This window comes from Phocoena phocoena, chromosome 1, assembly GCF_963924675.1.
Source record: "Phocoena phocoena chromosome 1, mPhoPho1.1, whole genome shotgun sequence".
In the NCBI taxonomy this organism is placed as follows: Eukaryota; Metazoa; Chordata; class Mammalia; order Artiodactyla; family Phocoenidae; genus Phocoena; species Phocoena phocoena.
The window spans coordinates 48,156,029-48,181,334 of record NC_089219.1 but is presented as its reverse complement, the minus strand read 5'-3'; the positions used below and the strand labels follow the sequence as shown (position 1 = coordinate 48,181,334).

Genomic DNA, 25,306 nt, shown 5'->3' with positions numbered 1-25,306 from the left:
TACTTACCTTGCAACAATATCATGAGAATTAAGTGAGAAAATAAAGTCAAGTGCCTCTGAAAAATGCTGGCACGTTGTAAATGCACGATGTGGAAACAATGCTGTTATTATTATTACTCTGACGTCTAAAGTAGAAGAAAATATGTCTTCTTCTTACCTATATTTTTTTCCTTTGCCTTCTTGGGATGTTTTCTTAAAAAATGCATGAAATAAAGTTTAGGTCTTTGACTTCCTGACTGCACACGGCAGAGCTGGCCTGAAGGGCTTGGAGAACGTGCTCTGTATGAGTACAGACCCTGCCACTAACCAGCTGTGTGACACTCAGCTATATCGCTTTGGAGCCTCAGGGAACTTATCTGTAAAATGGGGATGATAATTCCACCTCATAGAGCTGTTCCCGAGTCCATACATGTAGTATAAAACACTTAAAACAGTGCCTGGCAGTGTTTACATAAGTAAGCACTCCGAAAACGTTCTCCGCCCTCCTCACTGGGGACCCTGGCTCTGCTACCTCCCCTTGCTGTGTAGCCACATCAGACCTTCCCCTCCTGAAGCTGTAGGTTCCTTGTATGCAGATTAAAGAGATACTGATAACAGCTACCCCAGAGGCTTGTTTGCAAGGATCGACTTCACAAAAAATGTGAGCTCCACTAGAGCAAGGATTTTTTTTTTTTTTTTGCTGTCTGGTCTTCACGCATCTCCAAGGACAAACAGTGCTTGGCACCCAGGAGGGCCATTTTTGAACAAATGAATCAAATGACATAATGTAGATAAGAGGTACCATATAAGTTCTATATATATGTTGGAGGAGTCCTTTAGTTTTCACTATTTTCTTCCATTTTAGTCTGCTTTTTTTTTTTTTTAATAATGAGGATATCCCCAGGTGCCAGCATCTGGTTATAAATTGCGATTTTCAACACTTTTAAAAATCTAACTGCAAGGCAGTAATGCAGGTGTTTCCTTTCACTGCACAGCGAGGAGATTTATGATTCATCTGAGCTTCATGGCATAAACAGATGCTCCTTGGTACCTCCTCCCTCCACTGTTGAATGTTAACCAGTGAACAGTTACTAAGCTGTTAAGTGGCTGCAGTGGCAGCCACGCAGTGGTTTCCCATGTTCAGTGCTACTGCAGCCCTGCCACTGAGATGTCCCTTCAGGGAGGCACCGTGCCATGTGGCCCGAGAGCCTTGGCTCACAGGTCTGGGGAAAGCCCCCACTGCAGGGATCCCTCCCACCCAGGAAGAGCAAGTGAGACCTGCAAGTTCCCAAACATGATACCCAATTACCCTTGTTGCCTTTTTTTTTCTTTTGAATATTGTACTTTGTTCTGAAGCAGATGGCATGAAGCCAGGGAGACATGCTAATAGCTCTCTCCAGAAAAGTGTGCACAGCCCATCTGTTGGCTCCTTGTGGAAAAAAGGAAAAAAAACAAAGATGGGGGGGAAAAGGCCTGCCACCAGCAGTAGACTGACTCATCAGAGATCATAGCACTTACGGATGCTGGAGTTTAATTGGAGACTTAGAAAAATGCAGTGAAGGCATTTATTCCACTGTGACTCATTCGCCTCTACCTAGAGCCTTTCTCCAGCCTCCAGCATTTATGGAGCAGTGGATGTGTGCCCCAGACTGTGCTAGACGCAGATGGGGGAGGGAGAAAGAAATAAAAGGTTCCTCGTAGCGGAGCTTTCCAGTCTCATGAGGGAAGACAGAATCACTGGGCAATTCCGACGCACTGTGACAAGTGCCGCAATGAAGATGAACGTGGGGGACTGTGCACTCCCAGAGGAGAACCAGCTGAGTCTAGAGGGCAGAGGTGATGCTGAACCACGTCTCAAAGAGCAAAGGAGGGGCAGCCATGTGAAAAAGAATTAGGGATGGCTTTCCAGGCAGATGGACCAACAGAGACGAGAGAACAGGTTGGGTTGTTTGCAACTGCTGCAGGGAAGGGTGCCAGTGGGAGAGCAAGCGGAAAATGGGGGTGAGGAAGTGGAAAGGAACTGACCCCAAAAGCTCCAAAGTCAAGCTAAGGCCTCCGGACTCATGCTCAAGGTAATGAAGGACTGTACAGCTGACCTTTGGACAACACTGCACTGGTCCACTTATACGTGGATGCTTTCCAAGAAATACTGCAGTAGTACTGTATATGGTCTGCGGTTGGTTGATTCCGTGGATGCAGAACCAGGTGTACGGAGGGCCAACTATGAGTTATATGCAGAATTTCCGCTGTGTGCAGGTGAGCGCCCCTAACCCACGCGTCGTTCAAGGGTCAACTGTATTTGCATTTTAGAACAGTCGTCCGGTGGCAGTAAGGAGGGTGGGATGGGAGCCAAGCAAAAAAATAGTCTGGCTGGAGGCTGAAGCCTTCCATCCATTTACCAAAATGGGCATCAGGGTTGGTGTGATGGCAAGATCCATGGGCAGGTCTTCGCCCTGTCAGACCCAGTGCCCCTTTTTTATAACAAGGGTTTGTGATGTCTCCTTTAATATTTTGAAATGAAACTCATTGAGGATATAACCTACCTACTTGGTTTTTCAGAAATCAATATAATGTCCTAACTGTAACATAAAGAAGAAATAAAGGAAACTAATTTATCATAACAAGATAATATACAGCAGTAAGGAAATACCGGGGTAAAACTACACTAGAAAACATACTAAGTGGTCAGGTGTGTGTACCTATAACTAGAATCACCACAGGTTCAGACCAGCCAGTACAGGAGTGTCATGCTTCCTGCAACGCCACGATCAGGGACCATGATTTTCCAAGTTGGTGAACAACTCCTGACAATGTTCCAAACAAAACGAAATATAGTCTCCCCTCAAATATACACAGTTCTTACATTCCTGGAAAATGTAGTGCATTAAAACTGTGCAAAGAAACTTTGACTTTCCATGTGATTCAAAGTCCAGTCTAGTCCCTGGTGGCACTTTTGGTGCCGTAGCCTGGGTTCCCGGTTGGGGAACTAAAATCCTGCAAGCCACGGGGTTGCGCCTCCCCCCCAAAAAAATAAATAAATAATAAAATAAAATAGTCATTAAAAAAATCTAGTCTATACTCAAATAATCACAAACAGAACGCTGACATTTCTTTGTCACGCACGTTATATCCCACATTATAGAAGGTCTAGTGTCAATGCTCTTGGCCCCTTAAATGCCAGTACTGTCTGGCTGCGAAATTATCATGACAACCAAAACACACCCCAGAAATTTCCTAATCATGCCTTAGGAGGCAGTAGCACTCCCACTGAGAACCATTGAACCCTGTCAAAGTCAATCAGAAAATAAGAAAAACAGTGTTGCCAAATTCTTAGTCTGTTGGTAGGTTCAAGTCACTGCATTATTATGATAGACAATGTAAGCAAGTTGCAAGTTTAAATGTCAGCACCAGTGCGTCTTCACCCCTCTCATTTCCGAGCACTAGGACCAAGGTGATCTGATAAGGATATTGTCTGTTTTGTTGCCACTCCTGCCTCATTCCATAAAAGTATTTAATACTGTTAGAGTGATCAGTAGGAAGCCCGTGTGTCTATCTCTACCCCACTACTGGAGCCTCCTCTGACCTTGGAAGGAAATGGACTGGCTTTGAAGTTGGCTCCATCCCTTATGAATCAATTGAAGGGCAGATCTGAGGCTAGAGCATGAGTGAGGCAGCCCACACGTGATTTCTCTGGGCTCACCGGAGTCACTGACACAACCCAGGACATGCCCAGTGCCCCTGCACTCGCCAGTCTTCCATTTGGAAGTTGCTAGGATACCGTGCATCCACCCTCTTCTTTTCCTGGTCTCACTGCTCTGTACCTGCAAATTCCTTCCCATAGCCATAAAAATGCATATTCTGAGAGGCCGTCTACTCTGCCTGGACTGGTCATCTGTCTCGTGGGCTTGATTGCACCCTGAAAAGGGTGGGGACCCCTGGAAGGACATGGGAGTCTCCTCCAGGCCCACAGTGAGCTAAAACATTACATGGCTAGACCAGCTTTACCGACTGTGCTAAGATCAGAAGTCAGTCTTGGCCATCTGGGTGAGGCAGTGGGAAGAATGCTGGCTCTGGGGACAGATGACCTCAGTTCAGGTCCTGATCCCAGCTTGTCTCAGCTGTGTGAGCCTGAATGAGGTACTTTTCTTCTCTGAGCACCAATCTCTTTATCCCTCAAATGGAGATGATGATACCGACCCTGCAGGGATTTTGTAAAGATGTGAAGCACCTAATACTGTACCTAGCACGCTGTAAGCATTTAATAAGTGGAAATTATTATTGTTTCTATTATTATGGTACAGAGTATCACTTGTGCTCCTTTTAAAATGACTAGATCTCACCTGAAAGGAATAATATAGCAAAAAATTACGGTGACATATGTGAGTACACCCCCTGGAGTTTTGCAGTGCCCAACCTATGCCACTGTATGAGGTGGTCCTGAGTAGATGCTAACTTACATTTTTTTTTAATCTTTAAATTAACCCAATGAGGCGCAGAAGGTATTTTCTACCCATTTTACAGATAAGGAGAGGCTTAGAGAGCTTCTGAAGCTCTCCCCAAATTCCATAGATAAGAAGTGGCAGTCTGAATTTTAACCTTGGTCTCTAAAACTCCAACATTTTGATTCTTAATCATTTTGCACACCGCTTCGATGCTAAGAAGGAAGATGTTATAACCTGGCTTTACAACAAAGAGCTTGACTCTTAGAGAGCTGAAGCATTCGGGAATGCCCTGAGTCTAGCAAGAAGGGGAGGCAAGATTCAAACCCAGATGTGCCTGGTTTCCAGCGCTCTGCCTTTTCCACTGAGACACACTGGTTTCTGAGGTTGTGTGATGTCAGAAACCTCTAAGAATTATAAGACTCTAAGAACTTTAAGAACTATAGTAATATTATCATTACTCCCCAGATCTCTGCCTGGTGTCCCCCTCACTGTATTCTAGTGTCTGCTTACAAGTCATCTCCTCAGAGCGGTTTTCCCTGACCAGGGCTCTAGAAGACAGACTCCAGGAGAGCAGGGACTTCTGTCTTACTCACCTTTGCATCCTAGCACACAGCCTGACGCTCAACAGTTGCTTGGTCCCTTTCTGCCCATCACTTGACTCCCTGAATAATTCTTACCCAAGGCTTCTGACTCTTCTTTTTAACCCTTGCAGGTTATGTTGCAATGGGCGCCGTCCTCCCATCCTTCTGGGGCCAGCAGCCCCTTGTCCAACAGCAGATCGCCATGGGTGCTCAGCCACCAGTCGCTCAGGTGATGCCAGGGGCTCAGCCCATCGCATGGGGCCAGCCGGGTCTCTTCCCTGCCACTCAGCAGCCCTGGCCCACCGTGGCCGGGCAGTTTGCGCCAGCCGCCTTCATGCCCACACAAACTGTTATGCCTTTGCCAGCTGCCATGTTCCAAGGTCCCCTCACCCCCCTTGCAACCGTCCCAGCCACGGGTGACTCCGCCAGGTCAAGTCCGCAGACCGACAAGCCCAGGCAGAAAATGGGGAAAGAAATGTTTAAGGATTTCCAGATGGCCCAGCCTCCACCCGTGCCCTCCCGCAAACCTGACCAGCCCTCCCTCACCTGCACCTCAGAGGCCTTCTCCAGTTACTTCAACAAAGTCGGGGTGGCACAGGATACAGACGACTGTGATGACTTTGACATCTCCCAGTTGAATTTGACTCCTGTGACTTCTACTACACCATCGACCAACTCACGTGAGTGCCCTTCCTTGAAGGCATAAACCCCCAGGGATCAACAGATGCCTTGCTTCTGGCGTCAGAGAAATCACCTCAGTTGCATTCAACAGGCCTCTTTGTTTATATGACTGCTACGAATAGCCTCCCGTGATTAGGTGCCAATTATACGCACCTTCTCCATGTGCTTTATATTTATTATTTCTATACTCCTAACAATGCGAATGGCAAGTTTTGTTAGACCTGTTTGACAGATAACAAAAGTGAGATTCAAAGACAAAATAGACAAAAGGGTGGAATCGAATACAGGCCTGTTATTTATCTAGCATGTTACTCTGGCCCTTAAGTTTTTGTTCCCTCGCACATTCATTTATTGATTTATGTATATCCCAGCTCTGACACATAGATTTGGGTATGGCTTATTGAACTAAAAATGAATGGTGTATGTGCATTTAAAAAATGTTAGGGACAAGTATAAAAAACTAGAAAATTAAGATCAGGAGAAAACACAGGCCAGAGATAGAGCAGCCATAAGGCCGCCTACAACTGGTAGAGTGGCAGCCAGAATTTGCTCAAAGCTTCAGGTAGTCGGAACGCTCTGCACTGGGAATCCAGAGAGTGGCTTGATTACTTACTAGTTTTGTGTCGATGGGCAAGTCATTTCACTTCTCTGAGCCTCAATGTCCTCATCTGTCTTAGGCTAAGGGTCATAAAAAGGATTCAGTGGTACATGTACTAAAACATTATGTGCCTCACAGAGTTGGAAGTATTTTTATCATCATTGTTATGGCATACTGAGCGGGTTTGCACAGTCTTGGACTGAGGTTCTAATCCTGCCTTCTCCACCCCAAACTGTGTCTTCGGGCAAGTGTGTGACTTCCTTTAACCTCAGCTGTGTCTTGGGTAAAATAAGTGAGCTAGCTTCAATAGCTCTGTGCCTTGTCCTCGTTCTGGCATATTCAGTGATTCTATCCCAGCTCACTTTTCTATGGCCAGCATCTGGAAAACCAGCACTGTGCAGCCAGTCAGAATCCAGATGTACTTGGGCACACCGATGCCTGGTTGACACCACCCGGGGAAGGTGTCTGGTGATCCAGCCTGTGCCTTGACAGTTGATAAGGGGAAGGAAAAGGCTCATGGAACAGTGAGGTTGGCGTTTTCATTATTGTCACAGATGGTATGGATTACTGCTTAGCCAGTACCGTGAATTGTCCAAAAAAATCTAATGTTAACACAATTAGATAGTGTCACTTCAGCAAGGTTTGGGATGCTGTTCTGAAAATGAACCTCTTCTATGGGTATAAATAACCTCCTTCCTCTCAGGCCATATGATCTACATGGTGGGGGCATCTCTATTCACTCCAGCTCACGGGGTTTCAATGAAGAATCATGAATAAAAAATGAAATGCTGAAGAAATGACAGCCATGCATAAAAAGCAAGCATCTTTTGAAGACAAATGTCTCTCTTTCCAGGGGCTTGTGTGCCAGCTATATATATAAAAGAGGGAAGTTTAAGTTCTTTGAGGACAGGGAATATGTCTTAATCATCCTCGTGCTGCTACACTTCTCATGATGGTTGTGTGGTGTCTGGCACATGGGATGCGTTTTGGAACGATTGTAGAGGATGAAGGTACAAAACAAAGGCTACTCAGCTACTGTCGTGTGTCAGAGCAGGAGATTTTGGTCCAGATAATTTTTTGTTGTGGGCGGCTGTCCTGTGGACTGTAGGATGTTTAGCAGCATCCCTGGCCTCTAGCCAGGGCCACTAGATGCCCGGTAGCACACATCCGCTTCCCCTAGCCATGATGACCAAAAAATGATTCTAGATAGTGCCAAATGTCCCTTGGGAGTAAAATTGTCTTAGATTGAGAACCACAGTTTTAGACTATAGAGGTATTCTACAAAACCTTCTAAAGGGTAAGATACTTGCATAAATAAACTTCGAGTTTTGCATCCCACTGATTCCATCCAATAAGTATGAGCAGTGTATCTCTCAGAATCGGCAGCTCTGTCAGCGTTCTCAGCCTTTAGTAAGCAAGAAACCATGTCAAACACAGTTCAGAATCCAATTACACTCATAATTATTAAGCATCTACCGCATATCAAGGTGTTTTCATAAAGCTTATCTCATTTAAACTCCCTCTAAGTGGTTTGTTCTATAGGCATCTCATGAAACAAAACAGACTTCCTTTTAAATTAAAAAGAAAGAAACAATGTTTTATTTTAAAGAAAATGAGTGCAACCTTTTTTTTTTTTTTTTTTTTTTTTGTGGTACGCCGGCCTCTCACTGTCGTGGCCTCTCCCGTTGCGGAGCACAAGCTCCGGACGCGCAGGCTCAGCGGCCATGGCTCACGGGCCCAGCCGCTCCGCGGCATGTGGGATCCTCCCGGACCGGGGCACGAACCCATGTCCCCCGCATCGGCAGGCGGACTCTCAACCACTGCGCAGCCAGGGAAGCCCGCAACCTATCTTTATATCCTCTTATCCATCAGCATCACCTTTCGAATGTTTTGAGTGGAGAGGAACCAAAAGTACACCTCAAATAGAAATAGAAAAGTACAGTGGACTGAACACTGTCAGATTTGTGTTAAATCCCAGCGCTCCTGCTTCATGGTTGCGTTAACTCTAAGAAAGGCACTTCACCTCTCTGAGCCGCAGTTTCTTCATCAGAAAAAGACGATAGGTACAGTAACACCTTGCAGGGTTTATATTAGAGAGCGTAATGAATGCAAAGTGCCTAGCACCGTGTCTAGCTTGCTGGCCCGCAACAAATAGCATCATCTCTAAAGAGAGGTTCATCGAGGCAAAAGCAACCCACCAAGTTTTATAATCACTCACTGTCTGATAAGCAGCTAGATTTTGTAGATTCTGGGATGTAATGGCAGGGAGGCCTTGTCAATGGCTTTTGAAATTCAGCTACTAAATCAAGCCACGCCTCCCCCCCCTCCCTTGGGGCTGAGCCAGTGCTGGGTATTTTCAATGCCAATTTAGACATTATTGAAAAGAAAAAAAAAATTATTGAAAGGAAAGTAGTTTCTAATGGCGTATGTATTATAAACGTCTGGGATAAAGGAGACAAGGGAAATGTGGGAAGGTTAGGACAGAAAATGGAGATCCTTATGGAACAAGGAGAAACGTGGCAGCTGTGACGTTGCCGTCGGCTACATTCATTTTCCCAGGTCACTGAGACACTCTGTTCAGCACGTGTTTATCAAATACCTACTATGTGCCAGGATACAAAGCCTGCTTCTACCACTTGCCAAGTCTGTGGCCTTGAGCAATTTAGCAATCTTCACCTTCCTTATCTGTAAAATTGGAAGAACCCCTACCTCGAAGAGGCTTTATGCAAATTAGCGATATCGCCTGTAAAATTTCTGATGGCTTCCGACACATAGAAGGCACTCAATAAATGCATATCACTCTCCTCTTCTCTATTTATTCTTATTGAAATAATTATATGAAGTTAAGAAAGAAGACTGTAGTCCAGCAGGTCTCAATTTGAGTCTGCAGAGACACAGAATTTCTGATTCAGTAGGTGTATCTAGGGTGGGATCCAAGAATTTGTATTACTATCAAGTTCCCAGATGGGACTGATGCTGCAGTTCCAGGGACTATCCCTTGAGGACCGCTGCCTCACCCATCCCTGTGGACCACCAGCTCCTTCCTGACCATCCGGTTTGTGAGAGGACAAGATTAATAGGTACAGAGGAGATATTAAACTGTTCAACCAATTTGACTTGTGATAGGAAGGGAGGAGTCCTGGGATTTGACTCGAATATAATCAGATCCCTGAGGTTTCTGTGGGGTATGAACGGTTGCTGCCGGACACTTAGGATGTTTTCTTTTTTTGCATGGTCTCTATGTAGCTCCAACCCCAGCCCCTAGACAGAGCTCTCCATCCAAATCATCTGCATCCCACGCCAGTGATCCGACCACCGATGACATCTTTGAAGAGGGCTTTGAAAGTCCCAGCAAAAGTGAAGAGCAAGAAGCTGTAAGTGACCGGTTTGTTCTTTCGGTTTTTTTTTTTTTCTTCAATTTAAAACCTCTGTATCTGAAATGGACAATGCATGAGGAAACCTATGTAGAAAAGAATGCTGGCTCAGACTCTTAAGTTCTAAAGGGGTGACTAAAGGCGTTTTCTTTTATGTTCAAATGAGCAGCTGAAAACCGTTATCCTTTCATTAAGTTGTTACTACAAGTTCTCACATTTGTGGAAGTGGCATCCTCTAAAGGAAGTGCTGCCTCCTTTAAAATAACAGAGTATATGTGTGCATGAAAATATGCCCAGCTGTCTTATATTTTCAATTACTGAAAAGAAAAAAAAAAAGTGTTATCTTCTTGTGTTCTAGCCTGATGGGCCACAGGCCTCATCCAACAGTGATCCCTTTGGTGAGCCCAGTGGTGATAATATAAGTCCACAGGCCGGTAGCTAGATAGCGCAGGTCTGGGTAGGTATCTGTCCTTTTGATCTCCCACCCTTAAGCCATCCGCTTTCCCTTTTGCTTGTTTGTTACCTCAAGTCACATCCCTGATGTTTACATCATCTCGCCTTGCCTGGTGTCTGTTTTCCACCTTGTTTATCCTCATGGATGCATGACCTTTGACATATATTGGGAGGTAGGGGTAGAGGTGAGGAGTGGGGAATGGTCGTATTTTATTAGTGATATGTTCTGAGGGGGGGGTGTTGCTAGCAGGAGGCATGGTCAGTGCTACTGAACGTGGACTCAGTGTCTAAAATCATCAGCGTTCTGAGATGGACACATTCTGCCCACCCTGATTCTTTCTCAGTGAAGTACGGTCCGGATGCTTCAATCTTTTAAGCAGTGTGTCAACTGCATTTGCCTACACTCGACAGATCTAAAATAAGGTCACCAACCAAACACACTGAGAAGCCAGACTAAGGAACAAAAACAAGCAGTGCTTGAAATAAGATTGATAGAGATGTGAGATCATGGTAGTCCATTTTGTCTGGCCAGAAGGGGCCCCCGCACCCTTTCTGACGTGAAAGTGGAATTCAAAGCTCAGAGACGTGTCACGTTCGCTTCTGAGGCTCTGCTGTTTGCACCTGTGTTACAGCCTGTGGTTTGCCACCAAACCACTTCAGACTCCATCAGCAGCGGCTTCAAGAGAGGGGTACTTACATTTACTAGAAGTGGGTTTTGGCACTTGAATTTTAATACATCTGATTTTATGGACAGAAAGAGGGGCTGATGAAGCGAACTTTCCCAGGAGACAGAAGTACCCCTTGTTACCCAGGCATGATTTCTAAGGTCACTCCTTGACAAATGTGTTCAATTTTCATATACTTCTCTAGTTTTCCATAAACGTGTAGGACTGCAAGGCCCTACCGACAGAGCTCTTGTTTTTAGACCTGAACATTATGGTCAGAACCATTAAAATGGTAAATAGTTTTCACTGTTCATAAATGGATTCTGAGGCTACCTTGGAATCAGTTGCAGTTCATGTGTAAGTTATTTTGATGGTTCTTGAAAGCTCATACAGTGTTTTGAAAGTGCATTTTGCTAATAGATTTTATGATTAAAGAATCTCACATACCATACTTTTTGCCATGTTTCACCTCAGTACGATAGCACATGAGAACACATCATGCCATGCAAATGCCCATCTAAAAATCCAGTCTTGCATAGCTGTTTGGGGAACTTGTGATACAGGCAAAGTCAATGTTCCAGGAAAGACAAAAGTTGGAGATGATGGGTGGACACCTTGGGAAGATTCCCCCAGAGGTTTTTCTACCCCTTACATACGTTTTATTTCACATGCTCACCCTTGCCTTGAAAAATTTGATGAATGAACTGGAGGTGACAAGAGCCATTCATCAGCCTAACAGCCAACATCATCCTAAAATTGAGTTCTTCTAGAGAATAAAGATGACGTGCAGTATTTGCAGGTCGATGTTTCACACCCTCATCTTTACGAGCCTGTTCTGCTTGAGACAGTCGTACAGGCTCTTTTGTGAGGCTTCAGCCTGTTCCGTGTTTGATGTTCTGTCTAGAACCCCAGGCCAGGGTTGAGTTGTGAATGGACGTGGCATGGTCTGGTGGGAAGAGCTCAGAATTTGGAACTTGAGTTCAAATTCTAGCTCAGCTACTTAAGAGCAGGAAATCTTGGGCAAGAGCCATACTTGCTGTTGAGTCTTGGTTTGCTTATCTGCTGAAAGGGCCTTATGTATACATTACATTAACTAAGATAGCATATGGAGACAGGTACTCGGTCCTCGGCTTAAAAAAATCTGGTTCTGGAGCAAGAGTGAGTTCAGAATCCGGCGCTAGCACTTATAAGCTATGTGACCCTCACGAGACGTCATAATAATTCTCGATCTTATTTTGCAAAATGAGGGTAAAAATAGTGTTGTCCTCATAAGCTTATTGTTTGGACAATAATCATAGGAGGTGATGTGTGTGGAGCTCTTAGCACAGCATCTGACACAGGGGAAAGCACCCAAGAGCTGTTAGTTGCCATCGCCACCACCAACGCCATCACCGCCACCCCCATTATCATCCTATGTGCTCAATAAATGTGGTTCACCACTCCCTTGGATTTTATACGTTTAGCCCTTATGTCCTCGTGTTGAATAAATTCTACCATAAGGACCCAGGCCACTGGCTGGGAGCTTTTGCTTTTTACTTTCTATTTGCAGGTAATTAATTTTCAATATGCCTCAAAATAGCTTTGGGAAAAAGAAAAACCCTACTTCTTAGTTTTCTGGCTCGCCCTGTCCCATAATCAGAAGGACCCCTGTTAGGGCCTCACAGGCTGCCTCTCACTTCTCAAAAAATGAGCAGCCTTAGCTTAGATTCACATGTAAATCATAATAAGTAGCTCCCAGCTCCACAGGAGGGCTGGGCTGTAATCTTCCGTGAAACAGTTTTCTCCCTTTGAAGGCTTAGTCTGGCAACTACACAATTGCCTATCAAGAATTGCATTCCAAGAGGCTGATGCCAGCCTTGCCGACACATCCCTTAAGACACCCGTAAGGAATGTCCAAATGAGCCTTTTGGGCCCCTCCTTCAACAGCAGTATAAGCCACGTTTGATCTGTCTCCATCCCATTCACACGTCCACCCAACTGGAAATTTACTGACTGCAATTTCTTAGGGCCTTTCCAGGCATTTGGGAAAAGGATACCATGCCGGGGGAGTTCCGTCCATGGCTCTGTTTTCCCCGCTGCCTCCATACAGTTGGAAAGCAAGAGTCTCAGCCTTCTTATCACCCTTGCAACCATTATCTCCAGCTGCTTTTTATTAGAAATACCTGCACAATTCTGAATAGGTAGGGGTGACATCTGTTGATAAGTTAAAACCATATTGCACCCTAGTAAGAGGAAACGGATGGCCTCAATCCTCTCAGGAGGAAGCTTCGGGGCCAATCTCAAAACAGCATTTCTGTTTTAGCAATAAAGGGGAATATCTTCGATTATTTCATGTTTTTCCCCTACCCTCCCGTCTGGGAGAATCACGTGTCTTTGAAAGACTGGGTCAACAGGGGCAAAAAAAAGAACCCAAATAATATTATAATGGCTGGCGTGGGAATGGCAGGTAATTTATACTCCACTGATACGTTGCTGGAGCAATTTTAAGGGCGAAATGTTAGCTTTTGAGGAGATGAAAGAAAAATGAAAACATTTATTTGGTTAAATGGCTAAGTAAGTAAACTGCCTATCAGACTTTCCCAGCTGTCAAGTCAAAGTAGCGTCTGTAACAATGGGGAATTGTTTGGTCTGTCTCTCTTAGTAACAGCAGATATTGCCATAAAAAGTCACTGGCATTTTTTAAGACCAGTCTTCATAGTGGGAACCCAAGACATGTAAAATGTTACCTGATGGATTTACAGTGTTCAAGGGAAAAGAAAGCAGAACTTCAGTTGCTTTTGGTAAGAGATTTAAAAAAAAAAAAAAGGAAAGAAAGAAAAGAAATGCCCAGAGTCAGGGGACTTGGGTCTGAATTATGGTTCCAAAACAGGTGACCTTAGGCAGGGCTTTAGCTAGCCCCTGGAACCCCCGGTCACCACACATGGATGAAGGCGAATCATAGCAAGAGCCCCCTCCTCAGGCTCTCCCAGAATCAGAAGATACCATGAGTATGAAAGTGCTTTATAAGCTTTGAAAGTAGAATACGCGTATTTGGCATTATTATCACTATTCTGTTTTTAAATAGAATCACATAACAAAGAGCCTCAAAGCAGAGAACCACAAAAATGGAAAAATAATCTCTCCTTTTCATGGGCATAGCACTCCGAGGCAGGTCCGAGCCAAGCTAGTCCAGGCAGGAGATGGGAAGGCCTGGTTGAGAGCAGTGTCGGCCAGGTTGGAGAGATGGGCATGATGCCCAGGGATATGAAAAGATAGAATCAGGAGGAGGTTAAGGCTGCAGGGAAGTGGGAGGTGAGGAAGAAGAGGGCGTGTGCTAGGATGACCCCCCAGGTTCCTGCCTGAGTGGGGGATCTAGGTGGTGCCAGGCACTGTGTAAGGAACGCAGAGCTGCAGGCTTGAGCAGGAAAAAGGCCAGTTTACTTTGGGACCAGTTGCACCCGAGGTGCCCTTGAACTTCCAAGCAGAGATGCTGGTGGACTGCTGCATATGAGACTCTGGAGAACAAAAGACTAGAAATGGAGATTTCAACATGGTGTTCAGCCCCTAGAGTAGTGAGCACACCTAGACCCCACTGATCATTTAGACCCGAGGCCAGCACACTCTCTGGGACTGTTTACGTTTTTGTGGGCCATCTGGCCTTTGTCACAACTAATCTGCTCTACTGTTGCAGCAGGAAAGCAGCAAAAGACAGTGCATAAAGGACTGGGTGTAGTGAGTGCCAATAATACTTTATTTACAAAAAAACTGGCAGCCACTAAAATGGGCCAATGGGCTGTCGTATGATGACCTCTGAGTCAGATCACGCTTACTGTTTCTAGAATCACCCTGCAGAAGCTAATACAAGTAGGCTTGCATTTACTACTACTAATAAAATAAATGTAAAAATTACTAGGATGTTGACAGCACTTTTATAGACATCACCTAATTCAATCCTCAGGGGAATGCTCTTAAGTATTTTTATCATTCCTATTTCACAGATATGACAGGTAAGGTAGAGAGGTTTATGACATGTTGAAATCACACGATTCACATGTCATAGGGCTAGGATTTGAATCTAGACCCAGATTAAATAACGTAAGAGCGCTCAACCAAGACCGCGATAGGTACCTAGGTTTTAGCAGCCTCGCTGACTTCATTGCTTGTGACCTGAGGCAGACGGCTTCATTTCTGACCTCTGGTCTTCTCTTCCATAAAGCAATTCCCACAGGCCCTTCTAGCGCTTACATTCTAGGACCCTCTAACTTGCCCACGGTCACCCAGCTAGAGCATGGAATCCCCAGTCCTCAAACTAGATCTTCCAACAGCACCCTTCTCCCAGGCTGTCCTTATTCCCAGCTAGTGAAGGAAAGGCCAGACGTCCCTGAAGTATGTTGACTTCATTAGGGGTCCTGGTGACTATCTGGGTGAGAGCCAGGACCCACTCCTGACCACCAGGAAGCCTACTCAGGACAGGCCATCCTGCTTATGGCAGAGAACGGGTGCCAGCAACCTCAGCGCCCTCCTCTGCTACCTGACAAGGTCGAGAAAGGTGAACTAAATCTGCCAAGCAGATAACTTGTACCCATCATTATTATTATTACTGGGGAAGTGCAGAATTGGTCAGGACATGTGCAGACCCCCTGGGAACTCAGAGTGTGCACCTCTGTGTTCACCAAGTGGGTTTCAGCACCCAAGACCCCTGGAAGCGAGTGCGTTTAGCAGCAACTTCAGTCTCTAAGGCATCCTCATAAAATCCATCCTGTATTTTGAAGAATTTCCTACTCTGAAGGCCAGATTTTCAGGCTGAAAGTGGTCAGAAAGCTTTATTGTTTCCCTTTCCTCTGAATAAAAAGGAAAGGAAGACTCCTGCCCCTTGTTAAAATTCCTTATGTCATATGAGCTCACTTATTACGTGTTGCAGTCCCATGATGTTGATGTTACAAACCCCATCGTACAGATGAAGAAACTGAGGCCCAGGTGAAATGCCTTCTTCAGTTCATACGGGTAGTTAGGAAGTTGCTGGGGTCTTTGTGGCTCTAAACCCCATGGCTTTTTCATGGATTCAGGTGGAACTTTGAGTTCTTACAGCCTTATTTCCACTCCCTGGTTACCATCACCTTTTTCTTTTTATCAGGCCAGGAGATGTTAGACCCTGCTGAGCTAGGCCCAGGTGTTCGGGCTTAAAGACCCTGAGGCTGAAGTTGCTGCCTCGGCAGGGCAATGCTGAGGACCTCAAGCTTTGGCTCACCTCCTAGCTGCAGTCTGACCCCCAGCTTGGCTCGGCGTGGCTCTTACCCCCAGGCTCCCAGGAGGGGCAGAGATGGGCTTGCTCAGCAGCTGGATTGCATGGCGTGTGACCTCACGTCCAAGACCACCTTTCTCAGCGTGCCACGTCTTCTCCCCACTCATCATTTGTTTTGGACATACCTTTGCTCCATGTGGCCAAGCTTTCCAGACACAAACACAATGAAAATTAAAGGGATGCAAAGTCATAAGCACAATGTAGGTGGCTTTTCCAAAGGGGCTCATTATAATGTGGGATTGGAAACTATATGCCTTTATACTTCAAGCCAGACAGGTGGAGATAGGTAGGGAAAGTGAGGGAATAAGCACAGAAAGGGGAGTCCAGACCCTGGGCTGCCCTCCTGGCTCTCTACTGATTCCTGCGGACTTTGGGGGGAAAAAAAAAAACCCTCACATCTGGGGGGCCTCCGTTTCTTCCTGTAGGAAAGGAACCGTCAGATCGATGGCCCTTCTTGCTTTGACATTTTACAAAAGGGGTCATGTGGCAGTGGAGAGGACAGTGGGCTTAGGAAAGAGCTGGGTGTGTTTACATGAAACGCTCAGGAAAACAAATCTAATCTACAGTGGTCGAAAGCAGGTCAGTGGTTGCCACACTGGAGTGAAGGGTTGACTGAGCAGGACCCCGAGGAAGTTTCTAGGCTGAGGAAATGCTCTATAGCTTGATGGCTCTGGGGAGGACCAGATGGGTGTATATATTTCTCACAACTCATCAAACTGTACACTTAAAATGGGAACATGTCATCGTATGTAAATCACACCTCAATGAAGTTGATTTTAAAAAATAAGAATTGGTAAATTCATAGAGATGGAAAGTAGATAAGAGGTTAGTTACCGGGGGTTGGGGGTCAGGGGGACTAGCAAGTCACTGCTTAATGGGTACAGAGTCTATCTGGGGTGAAGAAAGAGATTTAGAAATAATGGTGATGGTTGTACCACATGGTGAGTGTGGTGAATGTGCCTGAATTGTATGCTTAAAAATGATGAAAATGGCAAATGCTTTGCTCTAAATATTTTACTGCAATACGAAAGCTAAAAAAATAACAAAGCTGGTTATATCCCAGCTCTGCCCTATGCTGGCTGAGTGACCTTGGGCCAGTCACCAAACTCTGGGTAGCCCTGCTTCTTCCCTGTAAATGGAGATAGGAATACCCAGGTTACAGACTCTGCGATGCCCAAATGAGACCATGTATGTGATCGAGGAACCCCCTTTAGAGACTGTAAAGGTTTCTGTAAATACAAGCTATTATTACTCTAAATCTGTGATTCCACTTGACTTCTGTACGTGAGCTCGTACTTCATACTTAAAGTCATCTGCAAACACGTGGAAGTCTCTGCCATCCACAGGGCCCTCCAACCAGATCCTTTAGATTAACCCCGCATTCTCTCTACACAGTTTCCCAAGGCGGATCCTGTGCCATTATTAGGTTTCCTAACAGCCCAGTTAATGCTATGAAGTAGTGTCTATGAAGGAGATGGACTTTGGAAAGCCACCTACAGGTGATTTTTAGGCCTAAAACCATCTTCTATAAAGGAAGGATAGAGCTACATGCCCAGACATAAGAAACCTAACCGTTTTTGGAGTACCTCCTCCTTGCCAGGCCCTGTGCCAGACAGTCAATGTGTATTTTCTCCTTCAATCCTCAATGAGGACTCATTTTACAGACGAGAAAACCGGAACCCAGAAGGGTTAAGTAACCTACACGGAGTTTTCTTTGTTTTTGTTTGGGTTTTTGCGGTACGCGGGCCTCTCACTGTGTGCGACCTCTCCCGTTGCGGAGCACAGGCTCCGGACGCGCAGGCTCAGCGGCCATGGCTCACGGGCCCAGCCGCTCCGCGGCGTGTGGGATCCTCCCAGACCGGGGCACGAACCCGTGTCCCCTGCATTGGCAGGCGGACTCTCGACCACTGCGCCACCAGGGAAGCCCTACACGGAGTTTTATGGTTACTAAGTAGGTGACAGTGAGAAAGAGAACAGCAGCCTGACAGCCAAGAGCTGGGCCCTTGGTGTTCTGTTGAACGTAAACAATTTCACAGAACACCAGTGTCCCACAAAGCATTCTGCGACCGTGATGGGTCAGGACACATCCAGACCACTCGGTAGCCATGGCTGACAGGAACATCGTGCAAATTCCAAAAATGACCAAATATTCTTCTCTCCTGGCTTTAGCCTTGTTCCATGCTACCTGCCTTCCAGATAAGAATTATTAAGATACTCATACTCCAGCTTCCTGAAAGCATCCAACCCAGAGAGAAGCCTTACTTTCTTGACCCTCCCCCTAAACATCTAATAATAAGCCTAAACCTATAAGAAGCCCTTTCTAATCACCTCTTCCAGACTTGCCCGTGGTTCCCCTCGTTGTAATGAGTAATAAACCCAACTTGTTCAAGTGCAAGTGTGTTCGCGGTGGTCTATGGCTGCAGGCAGTAGTTGGCAGTAGGAATACCAGCCTGGATCTGCCCGATTTCCCATCTGTGTGCTTGCACTCTTTCATTGCACCTCCCAGAAAACAGGGTATTCAACTTAAGTCAAAGGGTGGAGAGTTGATTTGTTTTCATTTTTACTGCATGGTTTCTATCTACTTTGTTGTCCTCTAGAAATGAAGATTATTAATATGTCAGATTCACAAATGAGCTTAAAGTTCAGAAGTGTTTGCCAACTCCCAGTAAGAGAAGCACTTTTCATTCACTCATTCACATCCTCACGCTCCGTGTTAGTGGGTGCGCCTGCCAGGTTCCAAGCTTGGGCTCAGAATTTGGGATGCTGACGTGAAAGGTGCAGCGGGGCTCACTGTGTAGAAGGCACCAGGAGATAACATGATGGCAGTGTAGACTCCACAGGGCACTGCTGGAGTCCGGGGCAGAGTGGTCCACGTCACCTACATAGTCCAGGAAGCCCTTCTATTTGGGCTGGTTCTGAAAGGATGAACCCCCAGGTGCAGGACGAGGAGAGGTCCTGAAGGTGGAAGGAATCGTCTAAGCAGAGTCTCAGGGATGGGAAATCCCATCATATCGGGGGACCAGATGTACAGGGAAGAAGGTGAAGCCTAGGAGAGAAAGGAAGTAGATGAGGCCGGATGGGACGGGGGAGCCATGTTGGAAGGGCCCTGTGGACCATCCTGAGGAGTCTGCGTTACCCTTGGGGGCTTAAGGAGCTGGGAGGGTCGTTCTGAGCAGCAAACTGGCATGACAAAATCCATTTCAGAAAGATCCTTGTGACAGAAGCATAAGAATTTTTTTTAAGCATGATGTACGTGACCGGAAGGGTAACTTTTTTTTTAAATAAGTTTATTTATTTTTATTTTTGACTGCACTGGGTCTTCGTTGCTACACATGGGCTTTCTCTAGTTGCAGTGAGCGGGGGCTACTCTCTCTTTGTTGCGGTGAGCGGGGGCTACTCTCTCTTTGTTGCAGTGAGCGGGGGCTACTCTTCGTTGCGGTGCACAGGCTTCTCATTGCGGTGGCTTCTCCTGTTGTGGAGCACGAGCTCTAGGCGCGCGGGCTTCAGTAGTTGTGTCACACGGGCTCAGTAGTTGTGGCTCGCGGGCTCTAGAGCGCAGGTTCAGTAGTTGTGGCGCACAGGCTCAGCTGCTCTGCGGCATGTGCGATCTTCCCGGACCATGGCCCGTACCCACGTCCCCTGCATTGGCAGGCAGATTCTTAACCACTGTGCCACCAGGGAAGTCCCAGGAGGGGTAACTTTTGATTCATGGTCTGGAAGGGACATTTATTAGCTCTAATGGACTACGAGACTAATGGGTCTCATGTGCCCAGTGAAGGAGCTTTGACCTTACGCTGTGGGTAATGAGGAGCCGTTGAAGGATTTGAAGCAGGGCCGAGATGTGGTCAGATCTGACCAAAGAAAACAAAAAATATCAACAGCGTGTTATGTTAATGTGTGATTCCATTTAGGCTTTTTGGAATGTTGAAAATAGCTTAAAGACCCCGTGGTGACCTTGCCAGAAGTCAGGTCAGAAATTTCTGGATCAAATGATTTCTTAGCTCCCCTCCAGCTCTGACAGCCTAAGATTCTGTAACAAGGAAGGTAAAGCTATTGCCAAAACGTATGATGCATCAGAGTGTCAGACTTCGGGATTATCTGCTGTTTGGGGTTTTACACACCACTGCTCCCCTTCATTTAGTGGGGATAATTGAGAGTTGACTGCAGTCGTTACCACTGTTGTGATGGGTATTTGAAGCTAAATTCCGGCAAGCAGGAGATGCGTGAATATTTATCTCAGCTGCAGAAAGTTAACGCAGTGTGGCATTAATTACCCTGTCTGAGCCTGCTGTCTTCTTCTGTTTTTAGGTGTCATTCTCAGTTGAATAAATTAGTTTCCAAAATTGGAATAAAGCAAATGTAGGGTGAGATCAAGGCAGCCAGACTTCTTAGGGCATCCAAAAAGCAGAGTGAGCGGAGAAAGTCTACCCAGGAAAGATGAAGATGCATCCTTGTAGCCCAGCGGAGGCAAAAGGAAATGTTTCCCAGTAGTGGTACTTCACTACTTTACCACTCTAGCTTTGCTCCACCCACCTCACACCCAGAACACAAACACACAGTAAAGTTCCATGTTTAGCCTTACCACAGGTATTTGAAACATTTCAAGACGTTGGCAGAGAATAGATTAGGTGCTTAATAAATCATCTTGCTATAGATTTTGATTTTTGATTCAATTATGGGAGAATAAAGCCAAGGGAGAGTGTGTTTAGGACAAAGGGATCAGAACAGTGAAAAAAGTAGAAAGTGTATCCTAGACATTCATTCATTCAGCAGACCTTCATTGTGCACCTGCAGTGCTGGGTCCACGTGTAAAATGGCAGGTGGAATGGAAAAGTGGTAGCTCAAGTAGGACATGGAAGAATGGGCTTTCCTACTTTCTATCATCAGATATTTGGAAGAAGTGTTACACTTATTCTTTATGTTTCCAAGACCGGTATGAAGTCCCATGGGTGGAAAGCATCGACAAATTGACAGTCTGTTCTTTTACAGAATTGGGTGCCTCAAAGGGTAGGAAGCTCCTTCTTCCTGAAAGAATACAGAGATGATGAGTTCTAGAAGAAGACATCCTGTACCTACCTGATCTCAGGAGTCCTGGATTCTATTCACGGCATGGTTACTAAGTAACCTTGTGACTCTGGGGAAACAAAAGCTCTCTTCATTGGGCTTTACATTCCTCATCTGTAAAATGATGGGTCTGGACAAAATTATCTTCTAACCCATCCCCACTTTACAATAAAAGCAAGTAGTACAATATATTAAATCCATGACAGGCAGCACAATGACTTTGAGATCACACAACCTCTTTGATTTTCAGTTTTTATCTGCAAAATGAAGATGGAAAGAATATAAACCACTCCCAGGACTGTTAGGCAGATAAAATAAGACATAAGGGTGCTTTATAAACTCCAAAACACTCTACAACACCATAGATTGAAGGTTTTTTGTTTTTGTTTTTAATGGCAGCTGTTATAATAGATGAGAAAAAGCACTGGACCTTACTTTTAGGTCCCATGTCCCAAACTTACTAGCTGTGTGACCATAGACAAACTACTTAACTTCTCTGTGCTTGGTTTCTCCTTTGCAAAAGAGATAAATCACCTGCCTTACAAGGCTGTTGTGATGTTTTCAAAAGACGATGTACTTGAAAATATCTAAGCATGGCGCCAGACACACAGGAGAAGCTATAGAATGCCAGTTCAATCTGTTGCTTCAGGAAAATAAGCAGTTAAAAGGGATCTTTACTCACGTGGCAAGAGGCAGGCTAATATATAAAATATGACAGAATTAAGATGTCACTGTGTCCTTTTGATTCTGGTACAAATATCCAAGAGTGACAGCAGGAAGGCCAACTTTAATAGAAGGGCCTATGCATGCCTAAGACCAGAATATTGACGTGATCTGCTTGGCCAGTGCACCCTGGGCCATTTCAACATGAGCTGAAGTCTGAAGCGATTCCAACAAGGCCAAGCACCATTTCCCATCTACATTTGGATTGGAGGTTTGCTGTGTCATATGTTGGTGAAAACCCTTGTGTATGTCTTAGGACAGCCCCACGGGTGCAGGCAAGTGACCCGCCAAACGTCACACAGCTGAGTGGATCGAAACAAGTTCGAGAAGCTTTTAACTAAGAGCTAACGGCACGATTGCCATTTCTCTTATTCTAAAATGCACCCAGTCATCACTTCTTGTAGAAACCAGAGAGCGGTTTGAGATGGAATTTCAGCAGCCTCAAGTGGATTTCATAAAACCGTGTTGGAAAAATGTTCACTTGACTCATGGTCATTGTTACCATGTTCTGAAGACCTGTTCCTGCTGAGTACTGTGCTAGAGGCTTTATATATATTCTCTCTAATTCTCTCAAGAACCATGTAGGATAAACAGTATTATTCCCATTTCGTGGTTGGGGAAACTGAAGCTCAGAAAGTGTAAGTATCTTGTCCGTATCACACAGCTGGTCCAGCTCTGTCTACTAGACCCTGCGATTTCCCTAACAGGCAGTCAGGCTCAGCTTGAGAACCAGGGGCAAAACTGGGTGAGTTGTTCTTCTTAAGGGTAAAAAAGATACCAAAATGATACGCACCATGACTGAACAATCCCAAAATAACCTAAGGTCATTCATCATAAACTGTCACCTTTCTGTTCTAATCCCAAACCCTCCTTCCCATGCTGTCTCAGAAAATCCTATCCGGAAAAGAGCAGATCTCACTTTGTCCCTCTGTCCATAGGAGCTGGAGCCTCTTTATGCGCAGATCAACAAGTCTAAGAAATAGCATCAATGCGGGCTTGTGGCGGGCGCTTCAAGACTGGCATGGAAATCAGCATCGCGACAGGCTCTCTTGTATTCTTTCACCTCACCTCATCCCACGAAGAAATTCACGATTGCCCAATGGAACTCATTTGGAAGAGGGAACTAAGAGTTTTGGGCAACCACTGGCAGATATCTATGGCAGCACAAAAACAAACACACAAAAGCATAAAAAATCATACCCAACATTAAATCACAAATCAAGCAAATGCTTACTTGACAGAGAGTCTAAGCTCTCTTAACACGTGGGTATAAGATGACCCAGTATGCGAAACCATAGTTCTCTTTTTATTTCTCTACCGGTTGGCCACTGTAAAGACATCAAATTTGGAGTGACGGGCCTCAGAGAGTTACATCAGGGTTGGCACTGACGTCATTTAGGCAAAAGTAAGAGGTCTCTGTCACCACAATATCATCATCCATATGCCTTTCCAAATAGGATGATGTATTTACATCACTCCACAAGGCCTGGTCTGCCATTTTTTTCCCCTTTCCTTTCTTTGTCATGTTTGAAAATTAATGGGTGTACAAATTTTTGTATTGCTTTTGACTTTTTTTAGATATTGGTGAAGAAATCGAACTGGGCAAAAAAAAAAAAACCTCATATGAAATGAATTCACTTGAAATCACAAGACAGATGAGTGGTTGATGATTCTTTTTGATCAAGAATGTTGCCAAAACAACCCTTTAGCTCTTCTGCATCCTGGTGAAGAAAGACAGCTTTCGGTTTAACCTTCACTCTGTGAGTAGGAAAGGACATCGAATCCCATTGATGAGAAAGATGAAAAAATGCATCTGATTTCCTCAGAAGCTCTAAACTCTAAGTCCAATAAAATGAGATTTTTTATTTTTCCGATATCTTGCTGCTGTGATGCTATGCAGACAGTGTCTTCTCCACGTGCCATTTTCAAAGAAAAGTCATTTGCCAAATAATTATGGTACAATCCTGGTAATGTGGTTTGAGATCTTAAAAAATGACTTTCTAATGGAACAATAGTGACATGAATATTCAGAGTAACAAACTGATTCTGTGGTCACAATGGTTCATCTCTATCTCTTTTTTCTACATCAGAAAATTCAAATGGGATTTTTATTTTATAACTTGAAACAAAAAAAAGCTTACCATTAAACTCTTTAAATATTTAAGGGAAATGGCTTTAAGGAGTTCTAATGAAAAAAAATTGCCAGTTTTTTTTTGTAAATATAGATGTTAATGAAAATGCTTTTTAATAATGCCATTACACTGTAGAGAAGGTAGCAGATTGAGTGAAAGATGTGACAAACTTGATGGATGGGGCTTACTTTCCAGATGTTACTCTGGAGCGTATGGTAGGAAGCTGGAGTTCAGGGGCAGCAGGCAGGAGCAGTCGTCCAATCAGCAGCTAGGGATCAGGAAAGGAGCACGTGACTCCATCGGCTAATAATCTAAGCCTTTCCGCGAGCGTACCGGCCCTCTGCCTAAAACAAGAAAGAGACAGTTCACGCTCTGAAGGCCTGTGAACTGAAACTCCAGTTTCAGATTCTGAAACTCCCTCCCACTCCTCCACTCCCAGCGACCCCCGTAGACATCATTGGACTGTTTGTACGTGAAACAGAAGAGTTTAAGCTTCCTTTTTTTACATTTATGAGACAAAAAGTGCAGTGTTCGGTTCGTATGTTTAGCACATGATTTTCATAAAGAATCTATATATTTTTTGCCCTACAGAGAATTGTTCTACAGGTCAAATGTGTTTTCCTGATGTTCCTATGCAGTTACAGTATGTTGAATTTAGTGGTTTAACACTAAGAAGAAAACTTTAAAAAAAATCATGTGATGAATTGGATTGGGGGTGGGGGTGATTATTCTTACTTGGTTTTAAAATTTGAAAAGTAGGATTTACCTTGATATGAATGACGTCAATTGGCCTGTGTGCTTTGATTCTTCATATCAATAGAAACTAAAATGGTTTGGAAGAAGGTATACTTGGTGACTAAGAAAAAAGTGATAAGTCAAGGTGATTGTTAACTGTTTGAAGCCCAAGTTTTACACTATCCGGTCACTGGAATCTGAATGTTTTCCAGTTAACTGGAAAAATGTCCATTACAGAATAGATGTAAGTAAGCGTCACCCTAATGTGCAAAGTCTAAAGAACCCGAAACGTGAAAAGGGCCATTTACCTTCCTCTGTAGCTGTCACATGTTGGTCGACATGATTTCTTCAGGAATGTGCATTCCTTTGATGAGTTGATCCTTCCACATGAAGGGGAAAATGGGAAAGGTGTGATAACCATGAGAGCTGTCCTGAGACCAGTTCAACTGTGTTTTCTGAGGATTTGATGAGATAGGCAGTTCCCATGGGGAAATGACTTAAATCGCTCTGTTGTCCATGATTCTGATTCTAAACCAGTGGTGCTATCTTCTCCCTCAATATGGCTGTCTTGAGTTTGTCTTGCAGTATCACACCCTTC

At 44.8% G+C, this 25,306-nt stretch overlaps 1 protein-coding gene across 5 annotated transcripts in view; it reads left to right on the top strand.

Moving 5' to 3' along the window:
* The window catches only part of DAB1 (DAB adaptor protein 1), a 277,838-nt gene extending 254,830 nt beyond the window's left edge, over positions 1–23,008 (top strand). For 3 of the 5 annotated variants that reach the window (XM_065873766.1, XM_065873771.1, XM_065873756.1), the window contains 3 exons: positions 5,134–5,682; positions 9,528–9,655; positions 10,014–10,097. In XM_065873766.1, the coding sequence (XP_065729838.1) occupies positions 5,134–5,682; positions 9,528–9,655; positions 10,014–10,097 (761 nt within the window). Of the gene's footprint in view, positions 1–5,133; positions 5,683–9,527; positions 9,656–10,013; positions 10,113–22,779 lie in introns of those variants that run through there. The other 2 variants (XM_065873760.1, XM_065873775.1) reach the window with 2 other exon arrangements.
* Positions 23,009–25,306: the final 2,298 nt, after the last annotated feature.